Genomic DNA, 26,773 nt, shown 5'->3' with positions numbered 1-26,773 from the left:
CTTCACAGGGCATCCAGCCTGGCACGTGCGGATTCTGGTTATTACCTAAGCAATTAGTCAGTGGGGATGGGTGGCGGACTGAGTGGTTCTCAGAACGGGGGAACCGGAGCTGTTGTGCGCAGACACGGGTGCTGGTACTTGGTACAGGCGCAGGGGAACAGTTCTGGGTGTGGGCGTGGGTGCAAATAGGCTGGGGGGGGGGACCTCGGGCATGGGCCGGGTGAGCATAAGCGTGGATGGACGTGACACTTGGGAGGAGCATCCGTGCCAACTACTCGTATGCTAACCAACGACCTACGGGCTGCGGCAACTGCGACTGCCACTCCTGGGAGGTCCAACTAAACCTCCCGCGCGATTGCTACTGTTACTGCGTGCGGCCTGGCCTGGACGTTCTTTCAACCTCATGCGTCCGTTTCTGCGCGCTCCAACCTCAGATTCACCACATCTTCTCCATCAAACAACTTTCCCCATCCATCTTCTATCGACTCAATTTCATCAGCGTTCGATTCTACGCCCTTGATTGCCCATCTCCATCTGGTTTGAGACCTGCCCAGCCCCTTGGCTCGTCGCCGCTGCGTACCTGCAAACTGGAGCAGTCCGCACCCCTCGCTCGCTACATCGGGGGTTGGCATCGGCCATGTCCCTCGCATGGCCGCCCCCAAACAGCCAGAAACCTCCAGATGATGAATCTCTCCTCCATGCAATCCACCGCGACACACTCAACGGCCTTTTAAGGGCCCCTTCCCGTCCTCATACTCCCAGTTCCTTTTCTAGACTGCGCAGTCTCGGGAGCGGTTCTCAGTCGGGCCAAGCCCCGGATCCTGAACCAACTATCGATGAGGATCCCCAGATTATCCGCTTTCGCGCATTATATCAGGAGACTGAATCCAAGTTCGCGAACCTATTCGATTCTACAGGTCAAGTCATTGTCCCAGAGCGATCCTCTATTGCGAATGCACTTTGCGATTCCTCACAACCCGAGCTCCCGATTGCCTCGATTCCTGCCGTCGCTCCTGTCTCCAGGAAAAGGAAACTTGATGATGACTATGATGATTATGACGACGACGATGATGAAGAGGAAGATGTGTCCAACGCATCGCCCCTGAAGGACAAGCCGAATAAAGTCCAGATTGTCGCAGATGCCACCTCTTCACCCGTACCGCGACACGTTGTCGTCGAATCGTCCAAGGCCCCTCTGAAACCGCCCGCCTCCCACAAGGAATCTGCCGAAGATGCGCGCAAAAAGTTGGAAGAGGCCAAGCGCAAGGAGATCGAGACTGTCCAGTCGTTGTCCCGGACAATGTTCTTCACCCTAGAAAATGACCGCGATGCCATGCTAGACCAGCAACGGCTTGACGAAGCCGAGCGACGCGCAGAAGCCGAGGCGGAGGGTCATGCCAATCGACAGAACGCATCCATGCAACAAGGTAGCCTTAGTAAAGCCAATCTCGGCGCGTCGAGCCTGACGTTGAAAAACCTCATTGCTCTGCTTGATGAACATCGCTCCATGGTCCATGCGACCGAGTCGGAGTTGCGTGCATTGATGAGTGAAGTTCGCAAGAACAGAAGCAAGTGGGCGAGTGAGGACAAAGTCGGGCAGGAGGAGTTGTACGAGTCGGCCGAGAAAGTTCTCACCGAGCTGAAGGCCCACACCGAACACTCAACACCCTTTTTAAACCCCGTGAAGAAAAAGGATGCGCCCGACTACTATGTCATCATTAAGCAGCCTATGGATCTAGGCACCATGACGAAGAAGTTGAAACAGTTTGCTTACAAGTCAAAGAAAGAATTCGTGGATGATCTCAGCCAAATATGGAAAAACTGTCTGAAATTCAACAGCAGTTCCGACCACCCTTTCCGCAAGCATGCTCTTTTCATGCAAAAAGAGACCGATAAACTCGTCCCTCTCATCCCCGATATTGTAATTAGGGATCGGGCTGAAGTTGAGGCAGAGGAGCGACGCCAACAGATTGCCAATGGTGAACTGGATGATGGTGCAGAGGAAAGTGATGATGAGCCAATCATGAGTTCTCGAGGCCGCAAGGCTCCCAAGAAAAGTGCAAAGAAGGTTGGTCAGACTTCGCGAAAGGCTCCACCTGAGACCACCCCAGTTCCGGAAACAAAACCAGTACTTCAATCCCTCAGTTCTGTACAAAATGGCATTCGTGCAGAATCTGAAGTCGAAGGTAGTCAAGGTCAGTCCACTCCTCCACCAGGAGGCATTTTGACCCCTGTCGGTGCCCACGGCCCAGGCAGTGTCATCGGCGCAGGCAGCGAGGCGCTCGACATGGACCTGCCTGGAATGCCCTCCCAGGCTGCCGTGCCGGAATACGAAGACGAAGAGTACAAGCTGTGGAAACAAAAAACCAAACGAGAACGAGCTATGCTCGCTGCCGCCAGGCACAAACTCTTCCGTGGCGACAAGTTGAATCCGGATGAAAATGCCTTGCTTCGGACTAAAGCAGGCATGCGCCGTTGGCAAAGAATCCAAGATGAGATCGCGGGCAGAGATATCTCGGAGTCGAATGGAGAATCTTCTGCCCGAGACAAACTTCAGGGTCAGTCACTTGCCGAGGGAATGGAAGTGGAAGAAGAGAGCCTTCTTCCAGATTATTATGACACCATCGCCGCAATACCCGATCTCCAGTCTCACCTCAGATGGGAACAAGATACCGAAGGCCATGTGGTAGAACATACTGAAAAATACCTGCGCCTGTATCCGCCGAAACTCTTCACCGCGCCCAAGAGCAAATTCACGACTAAAATGGAAGCAAACATGAGACAAATGCAAGAGACTCGCAAAATTGTCTCTAAAATTGGTGTAGTCAAACAGATGCAACTTCAGTCACAAACCTATCAGAATCAATTTCAAAAGTTTCAACCGGAACCTTTTGTCGAGCAAGACATTCCAAACCATGTCGTCTCTGATGATGGACCTTTGATGGCACCATGGGTCTGCAAAGCAGCTTTTCAGCGGTCTCTCGGTAAAATCTTCTTCCATGCTGGTTTTGAAGAGTTCCAGCCTTCGGCATTGGATGCCATCACCGACTTAGCAGGAGACTTCTTCAAACGCCTTTGCACAAGTCTTCTCAACTACAAGGAGGATTACAAGATCCCCGTGGCAACTGCAGTTCCTGCTACTCAGGGTCGGTCAGCAGAAATTGAGACGAGGTACCACAATCCGTACAGTAGGGAAGAAGCCATTGTCCATTCGCTACACTCCAGTGGAATGACCATCAACGACTTGGATCTCTACGTGAAAGAGGATGTTGATCGTGTAGGCGCCCGCCTCATCACCATGCATGACAGGATGAAAGCCCATTTGGCAGATCTCCTCCGACCGGCCTTGACAGATGACACGGCTCATGGTCAAGGTTCCTTTGCTGATGGTGGCGAACAATTTGTTGGTGGAGATTTTGCTGGAGATCTAGACGAAGACTTCTTTGGTTTCCGCGAGCTTGGTCTTGACAAGGAATTTGGCATGGCCAGTCTCACAGTGCCCTTCCATATCCTCCAGAACCGCCTTGGCATCAATAACCAACAAGCAAACCCGGTGGATTCGGCCGAACAGGTGTTCAAGGAACCTGCACGATGGCCTAAGGTCAATGTCGAAAATATTGAGGATCAGGTCGGCTTGGTCAAGAGCTGGTTCATGAAACGGCTGCACGATAATGGGGACCGACCATTGACCGAAGACCTCGATCTGCCGCCTAAGCAAAGGCCAGGCTACGGACGAGCACGAATTCCCGCCAGTGGCAAAATAGGTGATGGCACTCTTAAAAATAACACTAGTCCTGTGAAGAAAGCCGCAGCCGCGAAGAATACCCCTGCTGCGAAGGCAGGCACGGCAGCTACACCGGCTGAGAAGGGCAAGAGAAAGTCCATTGTCTCAAATGGTCTTGTTGACGGTTCTCCTATGGTTAATGGAGTTGCGAATGCCAGTACGCCTGGCCCAGGTGGGGATGGCAGTCCAGAAAAGAAAAAGGCACCGAGCAAGATGAAATCCATGCCCGTGGAGAAACTTGCCGATAAAGATCAAAGCGCACTCATGCCAGATAGCAGCCTAGATGCTACACCTGAAGTCAATGGCGCGACCAAGGTCAATGGCATTATGGAGGACGGTGATGCCAGTATGATGAGCCCGGAGAGTCTGTAAGCCGGGAGCTTACTTATAGGACGACTATGCTGTGCGTGCAGAATAACACAATGAAAGGCGAGAAAAGAGAGCACAAGGTTTGCCGTCAATCGGCCAAAAATACCCATGTCACATAATACTTTTTTATGATAATGCGTCGGGGAAGGCGATGGGTCGGAGGGCAATAGGACGAATCCCTGATTAGATGCACTTAGGAATGGTAAGAACTGCATATATACCGGTTACCGTAAATGTGTTTCTGTCTTGTCTGTGTTTATTTTCTCATTCTCGGCGATGTAGGGCATTATGGACAGCAAGCAAGCAGGGAGTGGGGAAAGAAGGTGAGACATGAATTTGTTCACCAAAACCATATGTCGTTTCTCCCTTTTCACTTGATATTCTTCTGAGTAATTAAGAGTACAGAATACACCTTGCGCAGTCTAGATAGTAGATGGTTGGTGCCTTTGAACCTCTGCAATTGGACTCGCTACCTAGGTATGGCTATCTACCTTTGTTCCTCCTGCTCGCCCTTATTCAACGTCAATTGCTTATGGACTATCTATCCAGGCTCCCTTGATTCTGCCTCTTCGCATTCCTCCTCCTCTTGCCACACATATGCATATTAGGGTTTGTGTGAGCTGAAGGCTAGGACCAGATGATGTCTTTCTTGTCTATCTATGATGATTTGATAAACTTTCGCTTTCTCTCATCGTGCTGCTAGTTAGAGTATGAAGTCTCCCCTCACAGAGCCTCACAGGCGCGCCAATCTTAGATGCAGCTTTGCAATTTCAATTTTCCAATGCATATCAATTCTACTATCAATCCTGAGAGACCTGAATCATTCGATTATTACGAGAAAAAGCTTCGCACGGTGGCTTGACCATCAGGTGACAACGTCTGCAGAACTTGGTCTGCGTTGACTCCGGTCTGCGTGACCATTTGCTTAGCACTCTCAGCAACCTTCTTGGCTGTTTGTCCCTGAATCATTTCAGCTTCAAGTGCCAGAGCAATGTGGTGGAAGACTTGTTGTGCCTTGGCAAATACCACGGGGTTTTGCCTATCAAACGTGTTAGTAAGAAACCCATTGGCTTGCTTCGGTAAGAACTCACTGGTCTATTAGCTGCGCAAGGAATGTATATGCATAGGGCGCAGCTTCTTCATCATTAGTGATTGGTAGGGTGTCGATCCACTGTTCAACCACTTGCTGGGGATTCGCAACTTTTGACGAGTTGCTGTGTAGAACTTTGGCAATCGCAGCACATGCATTCTCGGTTGCGAAAACATCGTCCTCACTGCGAGCATTTGGTAATCTGGTGATTTGCAACAGAGTCTCCACGCTGGCAGCAACAAAGTCAGACCATTGTTCGCCACCCTTTTGTGCAGCAATACCGACACCATATGCAGCTGCTTGACGATTGGCCGCATTCTCATCCCTCATCCCATTTATAAGTGGCTGAATGATGTGATCGCTGTATTGCCATGATTGTGTTCCACAAAATTCAAGTACGTCATCCATAATACAGACTGCCCATTGACGTTGGGTGGGATCAGAGGAGGTAATGAATGCATCATAAAAGGGCATCAATCTTTGCCACGCAGGTAGGAAATTGACTCCCATATTCTTGAAAATCGTGTGGAAAGCCTTGTTCATGTCAGAGAGCAATGTCTGGTCGTCTTCAATGGCATATTGAACAGAGAGCGAATCGTCATCATCTTCAGCACCTTGCTGTGCTACCTCAGCCTTTTCATCAGCACGATCTTGTACTCGCTTTTGGTATTCCTCCAGAGTTGATTTGACCGACTGAATGAATTGTTCAAGGTGTTCTTGAGTCAATGAGTTCTTGCCAACAACCTCAACGCTTTCGTAGAAGCATTGGAACATCTCGGCGAGAGTATCGATCGAAGGCTCAGCGCTGAGGATCTCAATCTCCTTTTCGCAACATTTAGCCCATAACTCTCTAAGTTCTGGTGATTGGTCGCCATAGCGTTTCTTGTAAGAGCCCAACAATGCAGGAATCAATTTGGCAGATGCAACACGAACTGGATCATGGAAGAAGAATGCAAGGCCAGGGAGAGCAATACGTTCTGTGATATCAGCAACGTAGGGCGCAAAATCTGCTTCCAAGATCTGTGCGTAAATGGTGATGAGCTCAATGGCAGTGTTCTTGTCTTCAAGAGTTGAGGTCTTGATGCCAATGACTTTGCCCTTCAATGGTACCAGCTCCCAACCATCCTCCTGCTCGAGGGCATCCTCCTCGTTGTCAATGAGTTGAATGTCGGCTTTGGCAGAAGCAAGCTCAAGGAGCGGGGGCATGACCCCAGGTAAGTAAGGGACAAAATCACTGCCCAACACACGACACATTCTACCCCAGCAATGGAGCAAGTATTGTGCCTGTGGGTCGTCATCATCAGTAATGCTTCCTTGAATGTTGCCCAGCGTCTGCACGAGATTGATGCCATCTTGACCCATCTTTTCCTTGCCAACCGCGAGTGCTATCAGGGTCGCACATTCCATTGCCTTGGCACGCAACAATCTATACTCCTTGGACTGTTCGGACTGAAGGACACTAAAAAGCAGCGGCATAAGAGTGTCGTAGTAGCGGACAAAGGCACTTTCAGCAGAATCGGCAATTGTGGCAATTGTGGACAGGGCTTGCTCTTGCACATAACGTTTTGGTGACTGCAGCAGTTGCAGGAGGTGACTGAGGAGCTGATCCAGGTAAGGTTCGAGAATGGATTTCTCGGCCTCTTCACAGAAATTGACCAAGGCGGCGGCAGCGTGAGCCTGAACGCGGGGCTCTGGAGCCTCCAAGACAGGAATTATGTTGGTGAGAACAACTTGGTGATACTTTTCTTGCACAGGTCCGGCAAAATCTGTGCTCATCTGGCCCAAGGCATTACAGCCGGCAAAACGGACACGTGGGTGAGGGTCTCTAAGCGAGGGCACGACCAACTCAAGCACTTTGTCCAATTCCCCGATCATCAGGTCTCGGCAGCCCTCAGAGATGGCAGAAATGGCCATCAATGCAGCATGTCGGTCTCGCCATGAGGCAGAATGCATCATTCGTGGAAGCCAAGTGAAGGTTGCAGGAAGTATAATGTCCCCGCCGAGCTTGTTTGCAAGTCGATCCATGCATTGTTCACCGGCAACATGATTAAGATCACTTTCTTCCATGTCGAGATCCTCGGTGGCATTCCATTCGGCGGCATCATCGTCGTCCACCCCGACATCAGTCATAAGACTGAGGCATTGAGTGACCATATCCGTGGTGTAGGTTGGGTCCTTCTTACACATAGCTGGAGCCCACTCAGCAAAGGTAGCCATGAGTTCCAGGGCATTTTGTCGGCATTGATTATCAATGTCCTTTTCTTGAATGACGGAGACGGTGAACTTGACGAGATTGCTAAAGAGGTTTTTGAACATCTTTGGGGCGGCTTCGGCAAGCTCAATCAAAGAATTGAAGGCTTTGGATAAATTGTCGGTGTCGCCCGCCTCTTTCAAGGGAGGAAGTATGTTCAAAATGTCGGGAATTAGGGCGTAGTACTTTGGCTGTGTCTTCTTGGTGATGGAATGGAAGAAAGAGCCAAAGGCTTCGATCGCAGCAAGGCGCACCTAGTAGAACATCAGTGGATGTATGGACTGTCAAAAGCGCAAAGGTCTTACATCAACGCTGCCGTCTTTGAAGCCCTTCCCGAAGACCTCCTGGACTGCACTTTCGTGTTGCTTTTCGATGATGCCAGGCATGGTAGCAAATATTCTGAAGGCACATTCTCGCATACCTGCATCATTGGACTGACTTGCTTGGAACAACGAGCTGAGGAGTTCCATCCATACCTCGCCTATGAATTTTTCGGTTAGTGCTGAGCCGGGTGCATTTAGGAGGGTGGTGCATACCATTATCAAGGTATTGCCTTGCGATTTCAGCGATTGCATCTCCGACCTTGTTCCTGACGGAATTCACCTGCTCTCTAGCCAATCCTTCTAGCAGCTTGGAGCGGATCGCGCCTCGAGCCTCGCCGCTTAAAGTCAGAAACAGTTCCTTAGATTCGCCGGTGGTGGGGACTTTTCGTGTTTTGGACGACTGTTTGCGAAAAAGGACGGCAGCAAACGACCTTGTCTGTGGGTTGTAGAGTCAGTGACTGTATCTCGCACAAGGCATTAGAGACCGAGCCTACCGAGGGATCTTGGGAGGCTTGGATCTGCTCGACAAGACCCATAAGCAAGATATCTGGGCGATTGGGAGTCCAGTCATTATTCAATTGTTCTTCGGCTTGAGAGCGGAGGGCATTGTCGGGAGAAGAGAGGGCCTGGAGGAGTTGGGTCAAGGCTCCCTGCACCTCGGCAGGGAGAACAGACATTGTGACGGCTTAAATGCTAGGACATGCAAATGCAGCCCTCAACGAGAGATCTATCGGGGGTGGTGGTAGCGGCTTAAAGACGAGATGGATTGTGGGCGCAGGGTTAGTGGGAATCTTTTTTGTGGATCGTCGCAGAGGCGGAGGAGTGAGCTCAAGGCGAGGGCACGTGGAGGGAGAGAGACAGAAGAGACCGATCAGGACTTCAGATCAGCAGTATGGGAAAGATAGAGAAAGTCTGCGTTGGGCGGTTGAAGTGAATAGGCGGCAGAGAAACACAGAAATCAAATCATAATATTTTGGGATGTTGTAAACTTGTAAAGGGCAGGGCCCCTCGGGCCTGGCAGTGGCACCAGCACCTGCACTCTGTTATCGATTGACTGGCCATTGAAATGCCAGCGCCGGTGCGGGTGCTGGCGCAGGTGCAGCTCCATCGCTCCTTCCTCGTCCAGACCTCGAAGCTCGAGTCACGTGTGAGGACGCGCCCCTCGGCCCCTCCATTCGCCCACAACCTCGCCCCTGACGCGTCGACCTGTTTCATACACCTTTGCAGTCATCAACTTCCATGGATCCTAGCCGTGGACTCTCCCACGGCAGCCTGGGATATTATATGATGAAAAAGTTGATCTACGTCGATCAAAATGACGTTTGTTACAGTAACCATATTGTATTATATCATCAACCACCAAGAAGTTGAAAGTATTCTTCTTGGGGGGGACTCGCTTTTCAAGCTCAACGCACCCACAGCTATTCGAATAACGGCCACCCAAAAGGCCAAATCAAAGCTTTCGTGCAGATGAAACACACCCCGGTACTATCAAACCCGAGCTCCACCTACACTGGAATTAAACTTGACATTGTTGAAAACTGCTTCACTCGCAATACTCTGAATGGCATGAATATCAATGCTAAGCATTACCGTTGGTCCCCGAAAGCAGATTCCTTTCTCCTTCATCTAGCTCTGGCCTTTCTGCCTCGATGCGTGGCAAAGGCAAGCTGTACTTGGGAATGCGTGACGCATTCATTTTGATGGAGATGAGTCGCCTGAGTGAGCTCTTACGCGGAGGATGTGGCCGTGCATCGCTCGAGTCGATGATGCTCTGAATGAATCTCGACTGTGGTGAGAGAGGGCTCCTGCCTTGATCCTGTGTCGATGCTGCAGTCGAGTGAGCATCTTGTTCTGCAGATCCAGGTTCCACGATAATTGCTTCCTCCTCTTCCGCCTCCTCAGCTTCACTGCCAGGCATTGTGGCTGGTGGATTGCTGGTCAACGCTTCGCGTTGCACCACGCTCGCTTCTTCAGTTGCTTGATCTTCTGCATTGTTGACCTCACAACGGGCGACTTCCTGCACTTCTTGGGCGTGACCTGATAGTTCGAAATTGTTTCCGGTTACAACTGTCGGCCTGTGTTGAGGCATGGTAATGTCGTTAACGCTTATCTCGTCGGACTCCTCTTTAAGCTCCTGCTTTTCCAGCAACTGACGATGAGGTATTGCCGCTGGTACCTCTGCAAGCAGTCTCGGAGAGTCTGGCGTCCCCGGGTTCATCGCCCTCAATGCTTCTCGCTTCTCAACACTTTTGTCATCAATCAAACTCTCTACAGACCCGGTGTTGAGTTTGGATTCAGGCTTCGATCCTAAGATGGGAAGCTCATCATGATGATACCCTTGATTGCGTGCCCACGACCCTGTTGGACTTGGGGCACGACTGCGGGCCTTGGTTTTGATCTCCCTGAGAGCAGCATGCTTGTTCCGCTTCCTATCTGGAATCATGAACTTAGCCCAACTTTTCAACCCGGATTTCTTGGTGTCCTTAGGTTCAAGATTATCGTACGGTCCCGTGCAGTGTGACCCCACCACCCGGTTCACCTCAACACTTTGAGCCACCAGTGGTGAGCTCTTGCGGGACCGAAATCCGCGGAAAAGACTCCTGGGGCTTTCAGCAATAGCTGCATCCCTTCCGACAACTTTGCTATCATTCTTGACCATGGAGCCAGTACGCAGATTTGTCGAGATTGACCTAAGCGTCCTCAGACTTGCTAGTCCTTTGTCTTTGGAGGAGCCATCGCTACCATTAGGAGACACTCCATAAAGCTCGAAACTTGTCAATTGTTTCCGAGTGAGCGACCTCCCTCTGAACAAAGGCGAAGAAGTCCAGTCGTAGATCTCAGGATAGTCATCCGAATCATCATCTGCGTCCTCGAGATCATAAGTAACTCCTGGTGGGAGAGCGAAGCCATATCTTTTGGTCCGGTAGCTGGGTGATAGAGGCAAATCCTCGATTGATGACGATGAAGGTGACCGTGTTGCTGGGGACGGGAACAGTGGCGAAGTTGCTTCCTCACCAGAGGCACTATAAGAATCAAAATCGACATTGACCTCGACATGACTTTCAAGTAAGCGCTTGTCGTCGTCTTCTTCATGGTCTGCATCTCGTCCATCGTCCACTCTCTTCCCCTGTGGTGAGGAGAGCATCTCAAACTGCATTTCTTCCACTTCGATCGTGACTTCGCTGTCCCAGATGAGGCCTTCGCCGCCGTCAGGATTCACAGAAGACGGTTGTTCATCCGTAAGTGACAGAGGTTGTATTTCCAGTTCACGAATGAGGCAGTCCTCGCAGATTTGGTTGAGGAACGATCTCTGCACGAATGCGTGGTGAGGGCAATTTTGAGGTTCGGTTGGTCTTCCTGGCCTCGTCACCTGTGGGGATGCTGTGCTGGTGTTGTCGAAGACCCTCTGTTGTTGCCACTCTTCAAGCGAGTATTGGATATTCGGAGCGAAGCATGGTGAGCGGTTCCTTCGATATGAGCGACAGAGTAGACTATGGTTATAGTGACAACCGCATTCGCGGTACGTCCAGACTTCAGTTATGCACATTATGACGACCCCTGAACGAACACGATCTGAGAAGTCGAACTCGAACCTGGAGTGAAGGAGTGAGACTGTTCTCCACAGTGCTTTATGACATTCTTAAAAGGGTCCCTAGCAAATTGCGATGTCAAAGCCTTGACCACCATGAGGCTACGGCGCACGTCACAACAACCCGTTGACCATATGAATAATGTTATTGTCATATCAACTTTCGGCGCTCACTTTAAATAGACACCCAGGGCCAACAGGTCAACACGAGATGTAGTCTCTACCCCCTTGTGCGACTTGAATTGTCGGCTCTTGCTTTCCGGTCTGCGGCTGCCTGCATGAATTGGCTTTTCAGCCAAGTTCATCCGCGTCGAGGCTTGAATGGTGAGACCCACGTCAAAAGGAGGCGAGGTTCTCAAGTTCAAGATTATTTGCCATCGTTTTCATGACCGTGTCCATGTCCTTTTAACTGTTTGAAGCATCCGGTGGCGTGACCGCACGTGGGACTAGCTTCGACAGTTAAAGCTTTTGGAAATTAATCCAACACTCATGCTCGACCATCTTGGGCATGGTCTCGTCATGGAAGACCTCAAACCTACTTGTGATACCTGGCGACGTGTCCGGGTGTTTTGCAGATGTCCTGTACTTCCGGTACAGCGCAGCCATTAAGGTGAGCATCTCAGCGTTGGCCAAATGCATCCCGATGCACATTCGTGCACCCGACGAAAACGCCCAGAAGTACCTGTTTCGAGGATCTGATTCAGGGATAAGCGCTCCAGACGGTGTCAGCCATCTTTCTGGTTGAAAGCTCAATGGGGATGGATACACAGTCGCGTCCCTGTGCAAGCAGAATGGGGACATTCCGACAACCGTGCCAGCGGGGATATGGTACCCATCGATCACAGTATCAACAAGTGAGCTTCGAGGCTCAAATGCCGGTAAGGGCGTGTACAAGCGTAGTGATTCGCGAATGACTGCATTGAGGTAAGGAAGTTGGCTCAAGGCGCGTGGGATGGGAAGTCCTCGATCATCTACAGAGATGTGCGACAGTTCTTCCCTCAGCTTATTTTGAATGGCGTCATGCTGGGGCAGAGACAGAGCCCAGATCATGAACATCAAGGAATCAGATGTAGTGTCAATACCCGCAAGGAGGTGATCAGAGCATTCAGAGGCGATGTCTAGATCGGACATGTTGGTTGTCTCTCGAATTTTGAACAGGCGACCGATGACCGTGGTCTCGGCGACGTCTGCCTTCTCCGCCGCTGGAGCGTTCTTGAAGCTGTAGAATGCATCTAATGCGTGCTTGCGAATTCCAGAGTATGTGAATGGCTTCCTCATTGGCAACAGGCCCATAGAGTTGAGTCCTTTTTCGAGCAGGCCTGTTCGAGTAGTGACCCACGAAGTCCAGGCTGGAAAATGGACAGCAAACCATGCCAGCCTCCTCCTTGCAGGATTCAAGATGTCTGCGATCAATTCTCGATTAGGGCCCGACAAAGCTCTTGTCCCACCGTGTCGAGAGCCATAGACGAATTCAGATATGGCATCAAAAGAGAAATAATGAAGACTAGAGAAGATCTCACTGGCGGCGGCGGGTTCTCTTTCCACGAAATCGAGAAAGCCAGCCACTTTCCTTTGCACCAGCTGGGAAAAATCCGTACCCAGCACTGTCTGGTTTGCATAGATGTGACTGACAAGTTTCTTTCGCTCACGGTGCTCTTTGCCAGAAGCAAAGGTGAACAGGTTGGGGCGGCCGTAGGCATCGAACATCCGGTAGAAGGAAGTTCTCTCGAACCCACTCCCGGCCCCATAGATTGTTCTCAGAGCTGTGAGGCTGTTGAATGAAACCTCATTGGGGCCAATTCGAACAACTGGGCCGTGCCGTCTATGCAGGTCCAGTGTCGCATGAACGGAACGTGCCCTCCACGCATCGAGAGCCAATCTATACCTGGTAACCCTGTATAGCCAGGGCCCTGGGATCTTGTTGAGCTGCGGGTCACTGGAAGACCAATACAGGAGGAATAGAATGGTACCCAGCAAGATCCCGGCGCCAATGGGCACTCCAGTTATAGAAGATACTATATTCACATTAGTCTCGTTGTCAGCCACTCCCGCCAGGGCGACGATAACTGACCTTCGGCAAGCATGTCTGCGGCTCTATCAATTAACGAGATTATTTGATCGGTTATCTCTCTCAATGTTGAGCAGGCAACAGAAACAATTCCAGATAGACTCAATGCGGCATCTCACCCACTAAATCAACTTTACCTTCAGATTGCAAGCCGTCTCGGCCTGGCCTTTTGAGCGGTCTTGTCCGTGAACCTTCAATCCAGCATGTCAAAACACAGCTTGCTCGCTGGTTCATTGCCAGAAGTCGTTGCTAGGCATTGTAAAAGCAATCCTGGCACGCGCGCGCACATCTCCTTCCCATCCATATTGACATCTTGGCCGTTTAACTCCACAACGCCCTGGATCATTGGCTTTTGCGCGTTACGGTACGTTTTCAGAGCGATGAGTTGGGATTGCCCCGGTTGTCCAGACCAGGTAGTCTTGGCCGGATTGTATGTCGGGTTGTCCAACACGTTCGTCTGTTCGGCCATTATGCAGGGCTGGATATGTGCCTGGGTAAACAATCAGATATCTCGGTTCTCTACCAGGAGAAGAGCCGGTTCTAGGGCGCGGAGTACGGCGGGCGGAGTTCACCACTAGATAACAACAACAGTCAAAGTCAATTGCCGATGGATGTTTTGTTCATTTGTTGCTGCCTCCTCTATTTCTTACAGGGACCGGATCTAAGTTTCTAGGCATGATCATTAGCGGATTCCGGGGACGTTGGGTAGATTCACGACTCTCTTTCGAGCCACCCCGTCATGGAGTCCTACTGATATCTACGGCTCAGTAACTAATCAGAATTACTATTCCCAACTGAATCTGGCCCGGTCTGTAGCTCCTGATAAAGCTCTACCAGGATCACCCTGTCGGATCAGGCGATGGTTCTGCTGAGGTGAAATCGCGCCAGGTTTTCGGTCTTCTGCTTGGTTTTGGTGCATTCATCCCGCGGAACCTGGGTCTCACATACCCGGTTATGATGGGATGAGGATCGGACATCACCTCGCACTACGAAGCATACGGAGTGCCGTAGCTTGACCCCTTGGCCCTTACGCACGTGGAAGGTGCAAGTCCGAGAGATGCTGAGAAGTCCATCTGGTCGGCAAGGGCCATGCTCGCCGCTCGCGTCAGCATCTGCATCGCACATGGCAGAACCACCCGTCAACCACCCGTCAGGACCCCGGCTGGCTCCTCAGATGTTCGAGAATAATGCCGCAAATGTCCTTTCTTCCCTGCTGCTCTAGCTTATCTCGCCAGGGAACCCAACCCACTGGAGACTGCAGATGCCCCAGTCAGGTTGCGGAGGGGACAGAACAAAGAATCAGGCGATCTGAAGGTGGCCAAATTACAGCGAACAGGGGCGAAGGCTGATGCAGGCTAGGAAATGCTGAGGTAGGATTGTCGCTCATCGAAAGAATGTAGGTTAAGCCATCTGCAGCTAGTCCGAGGCTTCATCACCTCTGGGCCGGGCTTATCGCAGCCTTTTGCGGGCTTGTCATGCCTTGTCTGGCAGGCTGATCCAGCCCAGATACGAGAATCCAATCACAAACCAGGTCGAGATGGAGCACCCCTGACTCCCCGAGATACGTAAGTGGAGGACGCATGGTGGGATGGCCAAGGCCTCAGGCACTATGAGGAAAGGTGCCGGCGGAAGCCTTTCTTATCAGACGTCTAGGTTACCGATACGCCTCGTCTCAGTCCTCCACCTTTCAAACTGTTGCTGGCAGTTGCTCGCACATCCAAAGGCATGTTACCCTTGCAAACGAGGTCACGCTACGTGGAGCAACCATGCAACCTTCAATACCATCGCCATTGGATCCGTCCCAGTACCGAGAGACGTATAAAAGACCTCCAGATTCTCGCATCCTCCTCGAGGCTTCCTCCTCTCATCCCCTCTCGGCGCCAGACCTGACATTCGCAGACCCATCCGGTATCCATCTCGGGTAAGGGCTCTGTATACTGGTTCGAACTTGACCAGCGTGGCCATTGAATCGTTACCCCCCTCAGCCGACCATGTCGAGCTCACCCGTCTACTCAGACCCTGAAAAGGGTGTCGAGCCGATCAAATCATACGATGGAACTGGCCGAAAGGCCTCTCTGACCGTGCGAAAAGCCTCAGTCGTAGAGTCCATCGTCGCCGCCGATCTACTCGACGAGCGATATGCTACCACTCAGCGAGGTCTGAAGAGTAGACATGCTCAGATGATTGCCCTGGGCGGAACCATCGGAACTGGGTTGGTGCCAACTAAACACCTGAGTCACAACTTCTTGCTGACCTCGAATTCTTAGACTCTTCGTTGGGTCTGGCTCGGTTCTCGCCAAAGGTGGCCCTGCTTTCATTCTTGCAGCTTATTGCATCATGACTTTCTTGGTCTACTGTGTTGTAACAGCCATGACCGAAGTTGCAACCTATCTGCCAGTTCACGGTGGCACGATGTCTTACTACGGCTATAGATATGTCTCTCGATCGTTGGGCTTTTCTCTGGGCTATCTATACTGGTATGCACTGGGTATTCTAGTGCCCTACGAAATCACCGCTGCTGGGTTGGTCATCAATTACTGGCCCAACGACGTCAACATTGCCGTGTGGATGACAATCATGACGGTTGTCATTGTCGCTCTCAATTTCATGCCCGTCAAATACTATGGCGAGACCGAATTCTGGTTTGCTGGCACCAAAGTGATTCTCATGATCGGCCTCCTCCTTCTGTCCTTCATCCTCTTCTGGGGCGGCGGTCCGAGCCACGATCGACTCGGCTTCAGATATTGGAAGGATCCTGGAGCCGCCCATCCATTTATAAAGACAGGAGACGCTGGACGAACCATCTCATTCTTCTCAACACTGGTGTCTTCGGTCTTCCCTTTCACCTTTGCGCCCGAGTTACTGGTGGTGACTGGCGGAGAGATGGAATCCCCACGCCGTAACCTTCCCATCGCTTCCAGACGCTACTTCTACCGTCTAGTCTTGTTCTACGTCCTTGCGGTACTAGCCATCGGCGTCACATGTCCCAGTAATGACACAAGGCTGACCGATGGCGGAGCCGGCGCTGGCTCTTCTGCATTCGTTATAGCCATCGCCGACGCTGGAATTTCGACCCTTCCCTCGATCGTCAACGCCGTTATTCTGATCTCCGCCTGGTCTTCTGGCAACTCCTTCCTTTACATCTCCAGCCGTGCTCTGTACAGTTTGGCAGTCCAGGGATCCGCCCCAAGGATGTTCAAAGCCTGCAATCGCTGGGGTGTGCCATACCTCGCCGTGGCCGCTTCTTCACTTTTCTGCGGTCTCACCTATTTGAACGTAGCCACCAGCGGTGCTATAGTCTTCAATTGGTTCGTCAATTTGACCAACACATGTACGTATTTATCGCCCTGTCAAATTTATGACGACGAACCATTTCTAACTTTGTTGCGATCTAGGGGGCATGACTTCGTGGGTGTGCTGTATGGTCATCTACCTTCGTTTCCGGAAAGCCACCGACGCCCAGGGTGTCGAACGCCCGTTCAAGAGCTTCATGCAGCCGTACGGAGCCTACATCGCCGCCGTGATGTTCACGCTACTCTGCCTGATCAACGGCTTCACTGTCTTCTTCCCCGGCCGCTTCTCCGCGACCAATTTCTTGACCGCGTACATCGGCATCCCCATCTTCTTCGTCATGTACTTTGGCCACCGCATCGTCTTCTGGCGCGACAAGTGGGCCTGGTCGCCCGAGGAGGTTGATCTCAACACCGGCCTCCAGGAGATTATCGATGCGGAGACCCCTGTCAAGGAGAGAAAGGGCTTCGCGAAGATTTGCTACCTGATCGAATAAGCGTACGAGGCATGTTTTTTAGGTATTCGGTCCATAGTGTCCGTACAAAACATTGTGTTCTTATTTCTCTCTCTCTCTCTATCTCGGTCTTATCAGACACATCGTACGAGCTGCATGTCCATTAAATTGAAGTCAAGATAACCTCCCGCCTCATATCCACGCAGCGGATACCTGTGACTAACAGAAACTGCGCATGTCTGGTGCCGCAAGCCGCAAGCCGACTTTGGGTCGTGATCGACACGATGCGATGCCGTCATGCCATGTGCCCATGGGCCCCCGGGGACTGTTTCCGCTCCGAGTCCAACTCGCCTCTCTCTCACTGTTACTGCAGTCGGTTCGTCACCACTATGGGTAAATAAATGCACATAACTAGGATTTCGGAGTACTCCGTACTCGAATCACCCATCTGACCTGTCTATCCATGAACTCGCTTTCTTTCGTTTGCTTGCTTGCCTGCACGCATATGGCGTTCGAGAAAGCACATCTCGATCTTGTCTCACTGGCTCATCCTGCAGTGGGCAATGGGCAGTGGCAGTGGCAGTGGCAGTGGCAGATCAGGACAGGGCTCGCTTCAACACCCCCCCCTCTCTCATGTTGCGATTGTGGGTAACAAACATGTCCTCTCACCTCACGTCTTGTCCTGACTGACCCCACTCGCTTGTTCTGTCGCTGTGCATCGGTTTCCAAATGGCCGACGTTGGCACGCACCGGTGATATGCGAATCAAGCGTGGTCGGTCACAGGCAGCACTGGCAGCAATGGCAGCACGCAAACAGAGCAAGTGAATCAAAGACCGGACGTCACACGTGTATAGATATAGCACACATCGGAGAAGCAGAACGCCATCATGTTATGATATATCCAAATTTCTATAATTTCCTGATCCAAGTATCAACTCTCAATTGGGGGTTATATGTATATATACAAATTCCATTTCTCCGTTGGTTATATTATCCTGAAATCCAACCCAAGCTCATAATTTCCAACAGTAGTACGGGAAACCAGTGATCTCTAACTGGGGGTATAAATGTGCTGGCATCTGATAATGCTCAAAGAAACAGTCAAAAAGACGTACAGCCTCTCTCATAAGAATGTGATGAGCAAATGCCGGCGTCTGTGTCGCCTATGTGCTGAAGTAGAACGCCTCCACCGTCGTAGGTATCCATGAGAAATAAAATTCGTAAAAGTCGCCGGCAGCCATCTCTAGAATCTCCGGCCCGTTACGCCATCAACACGATCGTATCCTTCAAATTCTCACCATTCGAAGCACAGGTACGTCTCCGAGATCAATTCCATAGCCAGCTCTCAACGGAACTCCTTTTCTGGCTGCTTCCGCCTTACCACTCACGGACCTCGTCCCGGCCGATCCGCCAAATCCGTTTTCACGTTCATAACCGAAACCCATACCACCAGAATAACGACCGAATTCGGGTGCTGCCTGAGGAGGATCGAGATGTTCTGGATGAAGCTCTTCAGCAAGAGAGGATGCTTGGCTTCGAAGGCTCGGTGCTTGCGAGTGGGGACGTGATTGATACTGCGGCCCGCTTGTACGTGGGTTAGGGAGTGGTCTGCGCTGAACAAGGCCGCGCGAACTCGTGGGACGTCCACGACCGGTCTCGCTGTCATTTGTGGAAGCCTCCTGGTGATAGCGGCCATCAAATCTAGTATTCTCCTGGTAGTGCTCTTCACCACGAGGGTGGTCATTGTCTGGATAATATTCTGCATGATATGGTTGATAAAAGGCTCCTTGTTGTTGATGCGAAGCGGTATAAGTCTCTGGAAAAGCACTGAACTCTGGCCAACCTGCTCTTCCTGGTTCGCTCCGTGGCGGGATCAGAGGGTAAAGAGGCTCTTCAACATGATGCATCGTCTCTTCAGCCCCTTGAAGATATGTAGCTTGCTCTCGAAGTGCTTCGCCAGCAGACTGTCTTCGAGCTCTCCAAGTCGCCGCTTGAACGGCCCACGGGTCTGGGGTAATATCAACAGGTCGAGGCGAGTGGGATGGCGGAGGCGGTGCAATCACCTTGTCGGAAAAGTCCTCCTCATATTCGACATAGACTGGGCGTACATAAACCGGATGGGGTGAGTGTGGTGGAGGTGGTGGAGCATAATCAGGCGCAGGAGGAACCGAGTTGACATAAGTTGGACGAGGCGAATGGGACGGAGGCGGTGGAGGGGGACGATTAGGCGCAGGAGGAGCTGGGTTGTCATCTTTGGGTCCTTGTGATTGCATCGAGGAAGTTCGATATACCGTTTGGAGCATCTCCTTGGTGATTGGCGGGGCTTCGCCGATGAAGCTAGCTGGACGAAGGGTCTTGCCAGGAATGCCACCCCTATCATTAAACGAAGGCCGCCTTTCAGCAAAAGCCTCGCGCTGCTGGAGAGACTGTCTGCGAAATTTGGCAACCGCAACAGCCATTCTGTCATCCATCATGGACTTGGGACGGGATGCTTTCACATGCGGCTTGGTGATCCCCGGAAGAGGGTCTAAAACGAAGTTCTCGTGGGCAATTGTGTATGGACTGCCACCTAGTGAGGATGTAGCAGTATTGGAATCATTGATGATAGCCAGCGCATCACTTTGACTCAGATCAGAAACACGTCTCGACCCTGAGTTGTCTTCCTTCGACCGACTAATCCACGATCGGGGCCGGCTGAGAGATCTTGGGCGCCGTGACCGATCACGTGCTTTTGATGGTGGCTCAGGTGAAGGAAATCTAATATCATTCATGGGAAGAAACATAGTCGACGAGCTCGCTTGAGTATTTAGCTTGGCGTAGGTCTGTTCAAGCTCGGGAACTTCCTGAGTTCGGATTCGCAGATTCTCCATGGCATCTACAGGAATCGCTGGGACAGTCTCTGCCTCAAAAGATCGAACTCTTGTGATAGCGATTTTATTTGAATGTTGGCTCTGCGCGCGTTTCTTCTGAAGCTTCTTGCGTTGCTTCATAGGCTGAATTGATGCCTCGACAGTAGAAGGAACTGCTGGTGTCGAGCTCATTGGCATGACAGCAGGACGAAGATTTGCAAAAGTAGGCACAGTGGGCTCTGTTTTACGTGACTTGAGAATACTTGGCCGATGTTGCAGCTGGGATGGCATAGTTCGCAGCTCAGGCTCTGGTGGACGAGCCACCACTAGAGGTGCAAGCATTGTTCGCGGAACAGCAGAAGCAAAATTTGCCATGCGAAGGGATCGCAGAGAGTTATTTGAGCTATAGCCGCTGTCAGATTTGTCAAGGTTAATCTGAGGCTGAGGTCGAGCGGGTGACTTTTGTACTCGGAACTCGACAGCTGATTGGAAGGGCGCATTTTGGGTGAAGCTTGGCTCCATCGCGGAATACCAGCTCATCACGCTATTCCGAGGCTGATCACCATTCTCCGCCGCCTCAATGGGAGGGTCAAGCACCGTGGCCAGTCGCAAACTTGGCCGTCTTACAACCGACCCGGTGTGTGAAAGGCTTGATACCGTCCGAAAACTAACCGGTGACGAAGGAGTTCTTGCGTGCATAGATTCAGGAGAAGGAGGTCTTTGCAAAGACGTCATCGAAGTAGACCTTTGCAAATATGGAATTGACGGGGCCTTCTGCAAAGAAGTCATTGAGGGCGTCTTGTAGAGAGAAGTCACCGACGGACTCTTCTGCAGAGAATTGACTGATGGCGTCTTCTGGAGGGGTGTCATGGAGGGAGTCTTCTGCAAAGACCCATCAGATCCGAGTCGGCGGAGCGACCCTGGCAAAGAGCTGGAGGCATGCAACATATAGGGACTGAGAGGCAATTCAGCCATGTATTCCTTTGCCATTATGGATGCCTGGTCGTCATCCATGTCTAATGGAATCTTGGTTCTGACATCGATCTCTGACTCCAGATCAGTAGTCTCTTCACCATCGACCACGACAGTCTCCCAGCTGAAGGTTCGAAGCTCCTTGGCTGCATTGGGTGTTCCGACGCGAATCGGGTCCTCGATCGGAATGGTCTCGTGAGTGGCCTGGTCCGCATCACCATACTCGCTCGATACGTCTCTCAGCGTCTTGGGCACGGCGAGGAGATGCTTAGAAACCTTGGACATCTCACTAAATGCAGGAGACGCTCGTCCATTCATGACCTGCAAAGACCCAATTCTGAGTCCTGCGAGATGAGAATAGCTGAGATCCGCAGGAGTGCCGGCTCGTCCAATCATGGTTGGAGGCCGGGGTTGCCAGCCGAGATATTCGGACCCTACAAGGCTTCGCTCGTCTGCTTCTTGAATTGGGTCCTGTTTTGGCTTCAATTCGCCGAAAAGGGGAGCGGATGGCTTCCTTGTGGCAGCACCAGGAGTGAAGGAAGCTCGACGAGTTGGAGGAATGGCAGGGGAATCAGCGATCCTGTCCACTGAAGAGTTGGGTGATCGAGCTGCCGGTTCGACATTTTTGGGATCGGCACGCTCTTTGCTCGATGACCGACTCAAGTCAGCCGAGTTCTGGGCAGAGAATCGTCTCAATAGAAGCGACCTTCTCTTCTTGGGCTTGCTCGCAGCGGATGGAGATTGCCAAGACCCTTCGGACGCTGTGGGAGCTTTGTCGAATTGTCTAATCATCTGTGCGACACTCAGCGTCGAGGTACTCTTAAGGGCATCTTGCGGAGATAGTCTGTCCGTATCAAAGACCTCATTTCGGATTTGTTTTCTCAGGTCAGGCTTGCTGTTATGAGAAGACAGTTGGCCACCACTGACCAGTTCTGAAGTACTCGGACTGCGGCTCTTTGTGACGGATTCCTGCAGACTTGTGGTTGATGCACTGGTTGAGACCTTGCCATTGGTGAGTGGTTTTGACAAGCGATGCCTTCGACGAGGTTCTCGGTCTTTTTCATCTTCTCTCCCTCTCTTGGCTTCTTGCTCATCAACAGGAGCAGGAACGATCTCAACCTGGACCACAGGTTTCCGTCTCCCAAACAAAGCCATGTTGGAGAACCTTCAAAGCACCTCTGGCAGCAGACGCTCGACTGGAGAGTGCGAGGGATGGTGTTAATGAGGCGCTATGACCAGAGCCATGCCGAAAAGATGCTGGAGCTAGAGAAGAAGGGTAACAACCGTGCACGCGGCTGGACGGCGGGGATGGGTCGCAGCGGCGCGTGACCTTGCTGTCTTCGAGGCTGAAAGCTTTTTGACAAGCGGCGTAGTCAGTGCAGGTGCTGATCGTAACGACTAGATCAGAGATATATAGTAGGTAGTGGATAGCAGCTCAGCGAAGGACAGTCAGTCAAGTCAATGACGAAGGAAATAACGAACGACGATGAGGGGGAAGACGACAAGGACAGCACAGGCAATGACGACAAGCAGACGCGTATTAAGAACCTGCACCGGACCTTGCGACTCGGTCATGAGAGCTTGTCCTGCAGGATGAAGAGCTCACGGCATGGCGAGTTTCAAACAAGCAGGAAGCAAGCAGCTGGACGCGGGCAAAGGTCGTGATGGACGAGGCGGAGGCGATAATCGACCAGGATGATTGATATTGCATGATTGGGGCCCCCCGGCCCCCCGGTTCTGCAATCTGTACGGCGGACGAGGGATTGATTGGGTGGAAAGCGAGACAGGTAAACATGTTGGTAGCCAGGGTGAGGGAAACTCAATGACAAGCCACAAACGACGCCCGGAGAGGACGGTTTGTTAGGCGTGGAATAGGCATTACGAGTGGGCAGTGAGCACCTCCGGGGGGATGGGAGGGGCCCATACAGAAGAGTCAGGACACAGGACTCGTCCGGAGGAGAGTTCCCGACTGCATGCAGTGTGCACTGGTTACTTGGAAACTGGGAACCTGGGCTGTCTCCACGCCTACCCACCCTAACACCAGGCCCACCACTGCACGAATTCAGATCGCGGCACAAACTAAAACCAAGCTTGAGCCACGACTAACCTCCAAAGGGAGCCTGTGACGCCTCAAGCGAGAACCACCCGGTATTGGTTTTGGGGGCCACCGGCTCTAACCAGCTAGCCGTTCCTGGTGCCTCCCAGGCATTCTCCAGGCCTCCTCTTCAGAGGCCACGGTCCGCTGTCCATGGGTCGCAGTCACCATGGCAATAGCCCTCATATCATCGATACTCTGCGGAGGCAATGCCAACAACCCGCCCAAGGCCCAAGGCCCAAGGCCAAACGCCAACACGACCGCACGCCTAAGGTAGTCAGTCCCCTCCGTGGTTCACCTGTGTTTACCGAGTCCACAAATCTCGCTCCCCTCGCTCGTCAGGTTGCCCAGCTTCGTTCCACAGAAGTTCAGACCTCGCCTGCAGTGCAAATCTCCTCGAGGATCATCGATGGGATCATCGATGGGATCGGCATTGGAAATCGAGCCTTTAACTTAGGCGAATGAGAATCTCTCAACCACGAGTCCACGACTCTATGAGGCGCAGAGAAGAACTATGGTGGCTGGAAGTCCCCATCCGGCTGCATATCTGTCTGGGTGACACATCCGCCTCTTCGAGTTTGACGCACCTGTCCCAATGTTGCAGAGTGAATGCATGGTCCGGGAGTCCTGGCTGTGCGTAGTCGCTTGCGTAAGCTATTTTTATGCTTTCAGTGTCTACCAGCGTTTGGTGGTTTTGGAGACCCACGAGGTAGTCCATACGAGCAGTAGGCCTCGCAACTTAGAACGTTGAGAGGACGCCAATCGTGCTCGCTGCTTGGACGGCTTTAAATCCGGGATGGGTACGTCCTCCCTCCAGCACCGCCCGTTTGGCCCTGTATTGTTATTTCAAGAACGATAAATGCAGCTGCACATGCACATGCGTTGCGCTGCGTGTGACTTAGCGACATTGGTAAGTGGGCACACGCACACCAGCGATAATGCGTTAAGAACGAGGTACGGGGAAATTGGAAGCGCAGGTATTTATCAAATTCGTAGGGTCAACACCTGGTTACCAACATAACAAACGCACAGAAAAACAACTACCGTTCAAGCACACGATAAGAACTTATTACGGAAACACGTTTTCAAGATTCGATCGGGTGATCATCATTATTGTCAGCAGTCTACTTGACGTCCTCCGTACCTAGGGAGGCGAGCAAGAGATCCGCTTCCAAGGTACCAAGTACTTGTACATACAGAACCCACTCACACGCCGAGCTGCAACATGCCTACGCAATGAATACCACCCCGGTGGGGAAAACCTGATTGAACACCGCCCGCTGTGCTATGCTGCAAGTTATCTAAAATGCTGATACATCCAGAGGGTTCCGATTGATCCATTGCATCCATGAGTTTTTGGTCCTGCTGCCCGTGTACCCAGGTAAGTATGGATGCGGGATGTCCTTCTAGATTTGTTGTTACAAAAATATCTCGCCAGAGCCGGCGATGGGCTTGGCCTTTTTGGGTCTTTTGAGGTTTTCTTCTTTTTCTGCTTTACTCAATGTTGATGCGGCGGCTCTCGGCAACAGGAGCCTTGGGCACAACGATGCTGAGAATGCCGTTCTTCAACGATGCCTTGACAGCATCCTGGTTCACCCGAGCTGGGAAGCTGAAGCTTCGAGTGAATTCTCCGACATGGCGCTCTGAGATCCACCGGTGACTTTGTGGTGTTGCTGGCGTCTCCGTCTTGGCTGGCTCTGCCGTTGGTGTAGCTGCCGCCACTTCGGTACTCCCATCGGTGACGGCAGATGCGTTGGCTGGTTCCTCGTCTTCAACAGTAGCTTGGTGAGATTTGACGCTGCTGGTCTCGGACACGGGAGTGTCTTCGACGGCTGCCTTCTTCTCGGTTTCGACCGCTTCAGGGCGGCGACCAGATTCCGTGTGCGACTCGGTGCGGCCCTTGATGGTCAAGGTGTGCTCATCGACGAACTCGATGCTGAGGTTCTGCTGGTCGATGCCAGGGAGTTCACCCTCAAGTGAGTATGCCTCCTTGGTCTCGTTGACATTGAAGCGGGGATTGAATGGTTTCCGTGCCTGGCGAGATGCTCTCTGGAGTTCGTTGAAGGTCTCGTCAAGTAGACTAAAGAGCGGTGCAACCTCGTGGCGAGCGGGAGAGCATGGTACGGGAGCGTAGGCGATTCTGGGGAAGAGAAAAGACATCTTTCTTGATGGAGTTGAAGTGAGCTTGATGATGTTGGATGATGATCGAGGAATACTTCTTCGAGCTGAGTGCATGAGACTTGTTCTTGAATGATGGTCGAGTGCTGGAAGTGCATTTTCGACTAGGACTTTATAGGCATTCATCTTGCCTGATAGAAGATGCTAGACCGAGCGAGTTTGATGAGCAAGCAATGATTACCTAGAGAGATTCAGACATCTCGGTATTGCTGGACGCTTCTGTAAGACGCAAGCATACTCGTGCCTATTCTCGAATGCTCCGGAAGTGGCGATACATTTCTCCGAGTGACCATGAGATTCCATTACATCACGTGACAGAGCTGTCTGTGAGAATGAGACATCTCGAGTCTTGCCACGTTGGCGCTCAGAACCAGGCGTTGGTGAGATCTTTCGTCTTGATATCGGGTATCTGGCCTCAGATCTAGGAATCCAAATGCTCAATGAATGTCCTTAACTCCGGGTGACGAGTAGAGCTCGAGTTTCCGATGCCCCATTCTGAGCAAGGTCTCCACGGCGCCAAAATCCTTTTTGTCGATGTTCTGGTTCTTACGAAATTCTCGCCTGTGGTCGCGATTAGATTCATGTCCCAGCCGTCCTTCCATCTTCGGGGAAGAGCATGTTACTCACCGGGCGGCATTGCGAAAGTTCTGCCTTGATGCCTGGAGGGGGGAGTTTAATTCGTGCTTCTGGCGACGGTAGCTACCAAGGACTCACCTCAGGCTTCTTCATAGCCTCGCGTAGGCATTGTCGATATAGTTTCAGGACCTCTCGCTGCAATCCTGATAGACGCACCGCCATTACGACAAATGGAATGATGGTCACGCCTCACAGTAGACTGAGGCGGAGTGAAGCTATTGGAGATATTTCCGGTCCGTGTCATTTGAAATTTGTCATCTCGCTCTCAAAAAAAATTGTAATTAGCTGCCATTCCACATGCTGGTCCGACTGAGTCCTAAGTTCCACAGCCATTCTTAAAGGAGAGTATACTGCAATTGATCTCCTAGAATAACAACTTCTATGTTGATAGTATAGACTATTTGTAGAACGAAAGTTCATGCGAATCTCGAACTTTAAAAGCATGCAAGCCATAGCATGGTACATTGCTTAAGTGCATACAATCTGAACCTCCCTGAAATGCATTCAGTGTAATTTATATTCGGCGATTCCATCCCTTCCGCGAAGGACGCGATCACGGAGCTTTTCCAATACTGGATGCTAATCTGGGCCAGCTTCCACCGGCACCTTCGACGACTTTTGCTGCCTACTGGTGGAAAGAGCTACTATTTTGAAACAAGGTACCTTGGTGGATGGACTCAATAAGCCTTCAGTCACGAGGTTGGATAAATCGGTATATCCGCCGCTATGCTCGCTACATCATTCCGACATGGGTCTGCTTTGCTTACATTTTCAATCCGAAATGCCAAAATACATGTGCTCTCCCTTGTCCTCATTCCTT

At 51.6% G+C, this 26,773-nt stretch overlaps 8 protein-coding genes across 8 annotated transcripts; 2 read left to right on the top strand and 6 right to left on the bottom strand.

Annotated features, from left to right (window-relative positions):
* Positions 1 to 637: 637 nt before the first annotated feature.
* Positions 638 to 4,156, top strand: A1O9_00165 (uncharacterized protein; the record flags this gene model as incomplete). Its single annotated transcript, XM_013409329.1, has 1 exon — positions 638 to 4,156. One exon carries the CDS (start codon positions 638 to 640, stop codon positions 4,154 to 4,156), a length of 3,519 nt encoding a protein of 1,172 aa, XP_013264783.1.
* Positions 4,157 to 4,984: 828 nt separating this feature from the next.
* Positions 4,985 to 8,494, bottom strand: A1O9_00164 (uncharacterized protein; the record flags this gene model as incomplete). Its single annotated transcript, XM_013409328.1, has 5 exons — positions 4,985 to 5,192; positions 5,245 to 7,748; positions 7,800 to 7,975; positions 8,031 to 8,253; positions 8,312 to 8,494. 5 exons carry the CDS (start codon positions 8,492 to 8,494, stop codon positions 4,985 to 4,987), a joined length of 3,294 nt encoding a protein of 1,097 aa, XP_013264782.1.
* Positions 8,495 to 9,399: 905 nt separating this feature from the next.
* On the bottom strand, positions 9,400 to 11,367 carry A1O9_00163 (uncharacterized protein; the record flags this gene model as incomplete). Its single annotated transcript, XM_013409327.1, has 1 exon — positions 9,400 to 11,367. The coding sequence occupies one exon, from the start codon at positions 11,365 to 11,367 to the stop codon at positions 9,400 to 9,402; it is 1,968 nt and encodes a 655-aa protein (XP_013264781.1).
* A 501-nt stretch (positions 11,368 to 11,868) lies between these two features.
* A1O9_00162 (uncharacterized protein) lies at positions 11,869 to 13,493 on the bottom strand (the record flags this gene model as incomplete). Its single annotated transcript, XM_013409326.1, has 2 exons — positions 11,869 to 13,424; positions 13,481 to 13,493. 2 exons carry the CDS (start codon positions 13,491 to 13,493, stop codon positions 11,869 to 11,871), a joined length of 1,569 nt encoding a protein of 522 aa, XP_013264780.1.
* Positions 13,494 to 15,468: 1,975 nt separating this feature from the next.
* Positions 15,469 to 17,264, top strand: A1O9_00161 (AAT family amino acid transporter; the record flags this gene model as incomplete). The annotated part of the gene is made up of 3 exons (XM_013409325.1): positions 15,469 to 15,689; positions 15,745 to 16,808; positions 16,873 to 17,264. 3 exons carry the CDS (start codon positions 15,469 to 15,471, stop codon positions 17,262 to 17,264), a joined length of 1,677 nt encoding a protein of 558 aa, XP_013264779.1.
* A 2,160-nt stretch (positions 17,265 to 19,424) lies between these two features.
* On the bottom strand, positions 19,425 to 22,094 carry A1O9_00160 (uncharacterized protein; the record flags this gene model as incomplete). Its single annotated transcript, XM_013409324.1, has 2 exons — positions 19,425 to 20,760; positions 20,893 to 22,094. Coding segments are annotated over 2 exons (2,538 nt in total), but the record flags the coding sequence as incomplete, so codon positions are not given.
* Positions 22,095 to 24,633: 2,539 nt separating this feature from the next.
* A1O9_00159 (uncharacterized protein) lies at positions 24,634 to 25,299 on the bottom strand (the record flags this gene model as incomplete). The annotated part of the gene is made up of 1 exon (XM_013409323.1): positions 24,634 to 25,299. One exon carries the CDS (start codon positions 25,297 to 25,299, stop codon positions 24,634 to 24,636), a length of 666 nt encoding a protein of 221 aa, XP_013264777.1.
* A 455-nt stretch (positions 25,300 to 25,754) lies between these two features.
* A1O9_00158 (uncharacterized protein) lies at positions 25,755 to 26,085 on the bottom strand (the record flags this gene model as incomplete). Its single annotated transcript, XM_013409322.1, has 3 exons — positions 25,755 to 25,878; positions 25,945 to 25,976; positions 26,032 to 26,085. Coding segments are annotated over 3 exons (210 nt in total), but the record flags the coding sequence as incomplete, so codon positions are not given.
* Positions 26,086 to 26,773: the final 688 nt, after the last annotated feature.

The sequence above is a fragment of the Exophiala aquamarina genome, assembly GCF_000709125.1.
Source record: "Exophiala aquamarina CBS 119918 chromosome Unknown aczIA-supercont1.1, whole genome shotgun sequence".
Classification (NCBI taxonomy): Eukaryota; Fungi; Ascomycota; class Eurotiomycetes; order Chaetothyriales; family Herpotrichiellaceae; genus Exophiala; species Exophiala aquamarina.
This window is presented reverse-complemented; position numbering and strand designations above follow the sequence as displayed.